The sequence below is a fragment of the Atta colombica genome, unplaced genomic scaffold (genome assembly GCF_001594045.1).
Source record: "Atta colombica isolate Treedump-2 unplaced genomic scaffold, Acol1.0 scaffold197, whole genome shotgun sequence".
In the NCBI taxonomy this organism is placed as follows: Eukaryota; Metazoa; Arthropoda; class Insecta; order Hymenoptera; family Formicidae; genus Atta; species Atta colombica.
The window spans coordinates 137,598-147,833 of record NW_017259290.1 but is presented as its reverse complement, the minus strand read 5'-3'; the positions used below and the strand labels follow the sequence as shown (position 1 = coordinate 147,833).

At 29.1% G+C, this 10,236-nt stretch overlaps 1 protein-coding gene across 1 annotated transcript; it reads left to right on the top strand.

Annotated features, from left to right (window-relative positions):
• The first annotated feature begins 5,940 nt into the window (after positions 1-5,940).
• LOC108686840 (major royal jelly protein 3-like) lies at positions 5,941-7,878 on the top strand. Its single transcript, XM_018192330.1, is given in 6 exon segments — positions 5,941-6,133; positions 6,360-6,511; positions 6,706-6,924; positions 7,118-7,182; positions 7,184-7,284; positions 7,853-7,878. Coding segments are annotated over 6 exon segments (756 nt in total).
• The last annotated feature ends 2,358 nt before the right edge of the window (positions 7,879-10,236 follow it).

Genomic DNA, 10,236 nt, shown 5'->3' with positions numbered 1-10,236 from the left:
CATTTTATAAGTTTCTCCAATAGTTAACGAAATATTAAAGGCAGCCGAACTGCGAAGTGTATATGTCTACCGATCGCTTGGTGCGCAGGGGAACGCCGGAATAGCCTGGCAAGCGCGCCCACCGAGCTATGTTGGTTTGCGGTGGTGTGCACGGCGCGGGGCGCTTGTCAGCCAATCCCCAACTCTACAACTAGTAGGCTGGTCGAGCGCACGTATTCGGCTATCTTTAAGGATTAATATCTCATTAACTATTGGGGAAATTCACAAAATGGAGGATTTTTCGACTCAGTTTAGTCCGCTCTAACTACCTATGAAAGATTTGGCGATTATTGCCAGACACCCTATATATATATATGTGTGTGTACCACATAATTAATAAACAATAGCCAAACAAATCGGATATTATGTTACAATTAAATAAATAATAAAATATTTTAATTATACATCCGTAGAATGTATGAAAATTGATTAAAAGTACATATTCGGATGAAAAGGTTAAGCAAGAGAATCGAGTTTCTCCATTTCTCGGCGTCAGAAATTTTGTATAAATTACCAGAATTATTAGGAGCGCAGGAAGTTATCAGAGGTATTCTGAACGACAGCGTATCCCCACTTTGCCGCCGCGTAGCATAGCAGTCATTGGTCAATGGGCGGGAGCGTCTTGCCGCGCAAGGGGAATCTGCTAGCGCTCTTATTGGTTTACGCGGAAGGTATCCTTGTACGTGAGGTGGGGCCATAATAAGTGGGGTTCCGCTGCTACGGCAACTTGACGACCTCCTTGCTCTACATGGTGTCCTAGTATCGATGCGATTTTCGAACTTCTAACGAGATGTGGCTCGTCAGTTCACGTTGCCATCTATTTCCTTTTCGTCACAATTAACTGTAGCTTTTTAATAAATTTTTGGGATATCTTAAATGACCCATATTTTAATCGTTGCCTTATATCTATTGTCTAATATTATACTTATATTTCAATATTGTAATTAGATTTTAATTATATTTTTTAATAACTGTTGTGCACATTAGAACAACAACGAGATAATCATTTTATTTTCTGTAATGCATTTGTCTCTGTCAAAAATGATTACTCCTCGGAAAAAACTAATGTATCAAATAAAAAATTAAAACCCAGATGCTGCATTCTTAACTCACTCTAATCAAGATAATTCTATTAAAAGGTAAAACAACACAAAAAACAAGTGATACTATATATATGTTGTTATTTATTCTTTAATAGTATATATTCATATAAAAGATTTGATATCAATAATTGTTAAATCCGGAGTAACTATCCCATGTAATAGGGATACCAAATTAAATAAATAATATCAACTTTTATGATATCATTTGTATAAAATATTTGATATTAACAACATGATATTAACAATATTAATTGGCGATATTAACAACTTAAATCTCATGAACTAAATTAAGTAAAGAATACAATCCATAAATAGTTCTTTAACTTTTGGTGATAACACTTAAATGGACAATGTAACGCAATTATTCTTTAAAAGTTTATTTGAAATGTTTGTTGAAAAAAACAATGTTTATTTGAACTACCAGACATGATTACATTCATATGGTTTAATTTACGCCGAAATTATAACATCCGACATTATGACTACTAACTAAACTATATTAGATATTATGCATATTTTGAAATACAAATTAAAACAAAATTAAGATTTAAGAAAATGTTTCCTTTTGAATTCAGGAATTAATTTGGTGGTGTATCTACAAATGATCATCCATTCTCTATCCCATTATTTGACCTCTGCAATCGTACGGAAACTGTTACTTAAATGCTCCACGAACCGTGAATTTTAATGGATGTAACACATCTAGTCAACAGTTGTCATTCCTGTAGTATTAAAACAATATTACAACGTTCAAATATAGTATTGTACAACAATACTATTTATATTGTACAAATAGTCAAAATAATCTTATTTTTTATGTATACAATTGTACATATATGTAATTAATTAATGCAACATTTGATTTGCGTTTTGGATTATCCGACTTCTCACGATCGTTTATTAATTATTTGAACAAATCTAATTAAAGACTGTGTTAATTATTAAATAATTGAATATCTTTTGCTTACAAATTAATAATTAAACAAAAGCAGGAATTTAACTCATCAGTAAAGTTTAAAAAATGATAGAAGTACTGTAAGTTGATAAAATTGGTAAATTTGAATGGTAAGATAAACAAGGATTACGCTTCTCAGCATCGAAAATCAGAAAAATTGCCTAAAGTATTAGCAAAGCAGGATAAGTGAGGAAGTTGTTGGAAGTTGCTTTACCTCTTTGCTAACATGCGCTCCTGTTAGTCCGAATTTATTTTCTGGGATTTCTGACGCCGAGAAATCCGATTCTTCGTCTCAACTCCTCGCTGTCTTGTGCGCCTGTTACTCTGGATTTATTTTCCGAAACTTTCATTCAATCTCGAGAAACGCGACTCTTGTCTCGTCCGAATTTGCTATTTTATTTAATTTTGCTATTTTATTAAAAATTTTTCAATTATTCGTACAGATATCACGTTTTCACTTTTAATTATTATTTAAAAAAAAGTATTCAATATATTTAATTATTATAATAATTATTGATTATAGCTGTGTTCAAATAATTCATACGATAACTTCTTATACTCTTAATAATTTTTTCAATTTATACGTTAATTTTCTAACGCCAAAAAACCGAACTTTCTCTCCATCCGAATATGTACTTTTATTATCTTTTGTGCACAAATATGTATAATCAGATTTTTTATTATTTAATTATAATTTAATTCGAAATATCTAATTTATTTAGTAATTGTTTTTTAATTACAATATATACATTATTTTAATTATATATAATAATTATATTTAATATATGTATCTAAATTACGAGTAATAAAATTCGAAAAGTATACACGTACGTTATACGTGTAAATAAAAGATACTAATTTCCACATTAAAACGCGTAATATCGTAACAAATTAAAAAAACTCGTAATGTGTATAATTTCCTAAAATTAATTAATAGACATTTACTAATATCTATGCGAATATCGCTTAAAATTTTCTTCTTTGCGGAATTTAACTTCGCATCAATTGTTGATATCAAATCTTTTTTACGAATTATACTCATCATTACAATTAAGTAAATAACAAAAGATAGTACCACTTGCGTTTTATCTTTTAATTTAATAGAATTTATCTTGATTAAACTGTGTCATCTGAGTTTTAATTTTTCATTTGATACATTGATTTTTTTCGAGGAGTAATAATTTTTGACAAAGAATTAAAGTTGCTATTACTTGGGTTGGAACAAAAAGATTTTATTCTTCAATAAGAATATCCTTGAAAAAAAATTAACTATTATTAATTGGTTTGGATACTTAGGTTTTATTTGAAAAGCACGTTTTCTTAGCGCCTTCTTTACCTTTTTTAAATAAGTAATTTTGTAGTAAGTTTATAGTGCATTTTATAGTGACGAACGACGACTTTCTTTATAAAAATTTACCTTATAATCTCAAAAAATAGATTTTCATGTGTTTCCATGAAATTTGGAGGAGACCATTGATCCTGTTTCTTTGTGAAATAATTTTTATGTAATGTTTTAAAGAAGAATTAAAGATATAATTACTTGAGTCGGTAAAAACATCAAGATGACGGTCATTTGTATTTTCCGATAAATAATAATTAACAAATACTAGTGTAATTTGTATTCTATATATGTATATTATACATTTTGTGTATATTATAAATTTTATATCTTTGTTTTCATTTCTGGATTTTAAATATTATTTGTTGTATTCGTTATTTTATATAAAACAAGATTGAATTATAAGCATATGGAGATCAAGAACGAATAAAGTATTTTTATTATTATTTTTTGACTTAGTTAACGAATACAGTGTATTCGTTGGAGAAATAAATATATCTTTTAGTTGCAACATAGACTGATAAAAAAAATTCTTATAAGTGATAGAATATACATCATGGTACAAAACTACTATGCTGAATACAATATAATAACGCGCGCGCGCGCATATATGCGCGTTATTATATTGTATTCAGCATAGTAGATACGTAATAAGTTTGTAACAACTCATTTATATATATAGCAATTCATTTGCAAGTATTATAACAACGCCATAAAAGACATTTAATAAAGTTACACAATTATGATTACAGGTTTCATAATAAAGTACTGAAAGCATTTTCATGAAGAAAAATAAAGAGCAATCGTCTTCTAGATGCACAGCAAAAATCATCAAAGTAAATAATTTAGACAATAGTAAATAATAGTAGACAATAGTAAATAATGAAGAAAAGAAAAAATATCTCTTGATAGATAGCGAAACAGGCAATAGAGATATTTTATTTAAAAGCATTCTCTACATGTCAAAATATAAGAATTTTTATGAAGTTTTAAAATTAATTTAATGAAAAAGTATCTAAAAGAGAGAAAATATTTAAATTAACAACGAAGATTTTAAGTATTTGACTTTGAAATATACATATTGTTCTTAAAAAAAATCATCGAAATAACAGATTTCGTAAATGCTTGTATCTCTCTAATGAAATATTTTGTTTAATATTGATCATTTCCAATCAAAGTTATTGAACGATATGGTACTGATAACACTTGCAACATTAATGTCGATTGGTTTTAACCTTTTGATGGTCTTCAATAAAATAAATGTACATACATAAGAATGTACGGTTTATCATATAACATTTGATCTATAATATAATCTTTTATTATATCAAATTTTTACTATATAGCATGTATGATAAGATGAAACATAATTCACTGTACTTAATAGTATTCTAAAATTATTTAAAAGTTATTCATAGTACGAAAAATATTTTAAATAAAAGTTGCATAGCATGAATAGGAGAATGTACACTTAAAGTGAATATAAATGATAAAAAATATGAAGATTTATATATCAAATTGAGGCAGTATGGAAAAATCTTCTTCTATTTCTAAACAACAACAGACAGAAGATGCAACTTCAAAGTATGACATACCTCTCTACTAACTACCTCTCTTGTCTCACTTTATATACTTAAAAAAATAGTTAATACATTGTTCGTTCCTGGTGGCCTCACTGGTAAGATAATGCACAATGTTATTATTACATGTCGTTATGCAAGTTTAAAAAATATTGCTATACTATTGTTAGTTACTACAGACATAACGCTATTATAATAAGACCTTTATTGAGGTTAATTATTATTATCGATAGAATAATGAGATGTTTTAAAAACATTTTTATGTGCATTACGTTTAAAAAACGGTATAAATACCCAGCTATCATTTGTGACATAAATGTTCACCATTGTAGTTATATTTATTGTTGCAATCCAAAAAGTTATACCTAATTTTAAAAAGACATACGTTTCCAAAAATTTATTCATTATTGGAACTTGTTGTATTCAACAATTAGATATAAAAACTTTCACTTTCATTTATATATACACTGTATGTGTTCTAAACGAAAAATTGCTGTTCAAAGCAACTTATTGTTATTATCTCATAATCGTAAAATGAAATTTATTACAAAATCAGAGAGGAACATTGAGCTGCAGCAAAATCTATTTTATTAACAATAAAAACAAAGAAACTGAACGCACCAAAGTTTATTTTTTGTATAATATTATATAATTATATTAATTAATATTATATAATATTATATATTATATAATTTGTATCATTAATAGTGCGTCGCAAACTTATGAAATTCTTGGCAGCATCTTACTTGAAATTTTTTTGCTGCAACTACATCATAAAATGATATAATCTCAACGAACACAAAATAACAACTCTGTAAAGAATAGGTGATTTTTTTTTCAATAAACATTTAATAAAAAGAACATTTGTGCAATACTTTTCTAGGGATAATTGTAACTTTCAAGACGAACTCGTATCTTGATAAAATGAAATATTTTTTGTGTACTTTGCTAATTCTGTGGATGGCAACTGTGATTTTTGGATTTAAAGTGAATTATATATATAAATGGAAATATGTCGATTTTATATGGGAAAGTGACGAGCAGAAGGAAGACGCGATAAATTCTGGCACTTATAATCGTTCTGGGTGTATATTATTTGATGTAGACAAAGCTAAAGGTAAATGAATGATAATTGTAAAAGTTTACAATAGTTTTCTACAGTAATATTCTTCTAAGTAAAAGCTTATCTTATAGTCTTTAACCACTAATCACATTATATGAATCTATGCGTTTTAATAAATGCACTTTGATAGTTAATGCAAGATATACCACTACCATGAATTGATGATTAAACATAACTTTTAATGGCACATAAGTTCCGTTCACAAACAAGATTCTTATAGATGGTAGAATATTTGTTACTGCTACGAGAGAACTAGGTCCTAGTGTACCTGCTACTTTGGCGATAGTAACTAATGAAACAGGACCAGGAGGATCACTTTTGCGACCATATCCAAATTGGAATTGGCATAATAATAATTGTACGAAGAGCATTGTAAGTGTGGTATGAGTACACGTAAGTATTTATTTTTTGCGCTTTCAATGGTTTTTATCTCATATTTGTTTATAATGATATTTAAATGATCAATAATTTATTCTATGTGTATAATGCATATTTACATGTGCACATTGTAGCAGTATAGTTGCAGTTGGATAATATAAAAATTAGAATTATTACTTTCATTCTAGATTCGATGCAATCACATCTTCGCTCTGGATAGTGGTAAAATTGGGCCTGATCACATTTGTAATCCAAAGCTATTAATCTTTAATTTGAAAGATGATACGCTAGTAAAAACTATTTATATTCCATTTGATATTGCTAGTAATGCAACGAGTTTTGGATCATTAATACCACCTTTCGTTTATGTTCCCAAAAAATGCTCGCAGTTTCTGCATAAAATGATTGTTAGTGCGTCTTCTCTTGTATAAATCGTAATAATAGATACATGTTCGTCCAGACAAATATTATTTAACTTACACGTTTAACTATACATCTCGTATATTTTTATTTTAAATAATTTAATAATAATAAATTTATAATAATTTAATAATAATAAATTTAATATAAATACGTATAAATATTTATGAATATTTGCAGATATTCATAGCTGATGTGCAAGGTAAAGGTTTAGTGGTGTATGATTCATCTGTAAAAAGTATGTGCAGAATCTGATTACATGATACCGACCGAAAATTTAGCCTCCATAGCAAATCAAACATTTCCTTATAATGGAGATATTTTCAGTGTAGTGACCCTTTATAATGGTAAATATTTGCATTCTATTGCAATAAATATTATTTTAAATGTAATTTATAATATTTAATCTTATTATACATGACAAGTGATAAGAATCTTAACTTAAAACGCGTGTGTTAATTTTCACAAACATTTCACAAACATTTTTACACAATATTATTAGTACTACATACATTGCTTAAATTTATATGTTATAAATATAGAAGAATTTTACACACACACACACACACACACACACACACACACACACACACACCCACACCCCCTCCCCCACACACACACACACATACACACACACGCGCACACACACATACGTACATAATTGTGTGTTGATGCAAATAAAATAAATGTATTACATGAAACATGTATTTCAAAACACTTATAATATAAAAAGATTAAAATTCTACCAAGCTTTTCTCTCTTTAACTGCTATCACTTGAAGTAGTCTTCTTGCATATAATGTCGTTCTTAATGAGCATTATGTATTTAAAAATAGCGCTTCTTTCTGGGAAAAAATTTTTAATAATTCTGAATATCTTCAAAACAGTGTCTTTTCAATTTTTCATTTATATTTAGGTATAAAAAATGTCGTACTGAGTTAAATTTGGCGAATAACGAGGGTGAGAAATCACATGCCTTTAATTAGAAACTAGATGATAAATGCACTGTGAACCCACATTGTAATATTTTAGACAATATTTGACAGAGGCTATATATGTATCAATATATATACCAGTACTAAAAATTTATAGTGCCCGTAACATATATTACAGATTTTTAGTACTGATATGAATATGGAAATGCAACGAAGGTCATCAAAATTGATTGAAAAAGAACTTTCAGAATGCATTAGAGTAATAGCGGAAGCGACGGCACTAATTACATCAATGCACATAAGAATTACGTCAAGAGTGATAGTTCATGGGACATACAAGTTTTGAATTATTTTTATTAACATCAGATTGGAAATTCTGAATACCATTTTGTTTCCATTATTGATATATATGTAACATATTAAACATTTATGAGTAATAATATCACTATATCTATAAATGTTATATTAAGGTGGATGCGCATAACTGCTTTTAATGAGGTTATATTTGTTACATAATTATTTTTTTATATAATAAGATTTTTCGAAAATACCTTCATGCTCATTTTATAAGAAATGTAAAAAACAAACTCCCCTCATCACATATGTTCCTACAGGTCGATTTCAGCCGAAATCAAAACGTTGTTATAGCTATTGACGTTAGATGTAAACGCTTTTATAACAAAATTATTATATATCGATGTAATAACTTTGTCGTAAAACAGCGTACATAATATCTAATGTAGTTTAGGCAGTTATAATTTCGGCGTAAATCAGAACGTATAAACATAATCGTGTCTACTGATACAGTTCAAATAAACATTTTTTTTTCAACTAACAATTCAAACAATCGATAATTGCGTTACATTGATCATTCAGAAGTGTTAATACAAAAAGATTTTATTATCGTATTCTTTACTTAATTTAGTTTATGGGATTTAAGTTGACACCAGTTATTAATATCAAATATTTTATACAATAATACATATCATGAAAATTGATATTATTTCTTTAATTTGGTATCCCAATTACATGGGATTCAATTCGCGCCAATTGTTGATATCGAATCTTTCATATGAATAATACATATCATTAGTGTTAAGTAAATAAAAAGATAGTACTACTTATATTTTACCTTTTAATTGAATAGAATTTACCTTGATTAGAAAGAGTTAAGACTGCAGCATCTTTTAATTTTTCATTTGATACATTAGTTTTTTCAAGGAATAATAATTTTGACAGAGACATGCATTACAGAAAATAAAACGGCTATCTCGTTGTTGTTCTAATGTGCGCAATAGTTATTAAAAAATATAATTAAAATCTAATTACAATATTGAATGTAGGTACGTATAATTAGACAATAGATATAACGCAACGATTGAAATATGCGCTATTTAAGATGTCCAAAAAATTTATTAAAACGTATAGTTACTTGTGAGGAAGAGGAAGTAAATGGCAACGTGAACTGACGAGCCACATCTCGTTAGAAGTTCGAAAATCGCATCGATACTAGGACAGCATGTCGAGCGAGTAGATCACCAAATCGTCGTAACTGCGGAACTCTACTTATTATGTTCTCACCTCATACATGAATAGCTTTCAAGCGTAAACCAATAAGAGCGCTAGCAGATTCCCCTTGCGCGGCAAGACGCTCCCGCCCATTGACCAATGACTGCTATGCTACGCGGCGGCAAAGTGGGGATACGCTGTCGTTCAGAATACCTCTGATAACTTCCTGCGCTCCTAATAATTCTGGTAATTTATACAAAATTTCTGACGCCGAGAAATGGAGAAACTCGATTCTCTTGCTTAACCTTTTCATCCGAATATGTACTTTTAATCAATTTTCATACATTCTACGGATGTATAATTAAAATATTTTATTATTTATTTAATTGTAACATAATATCCGATTTGTTTGGCTATTGTTTATTAATTATGTGGTACACACACATATATATATATAGGGTGTCTGGCAATAATCGCCAAATCTTTCATAGGTAGTTAGAGCGGACTAAACTGAGTCGAAAAATCCTCTACCATTTTGTGAATTTCCCCAATAGTTAATGAGATATTAATCCTTAAAGATAGCCGAATACGTGCGCTCGACCAGCCTACTAGTTGTAGAGTTGGGGATTGGATGACAAGCGCCCCGCGCCGTGCACACCACCGCAAACCAACATAGCTCGGTGGGCGTGCTTGCCAGGCTATTCCGGCGCTCCCCTGCGCACCAAGCGATCGGTAGACGTATACACTTCGCAGTTCGGCTGCCTTTAATATTTCGTTAACTATTGGAGAAACTTATAAAATGGTAGAAGACTTTTCGACTCAATTTAGTCTGTTCTACCTGCCCATGAAATATTTG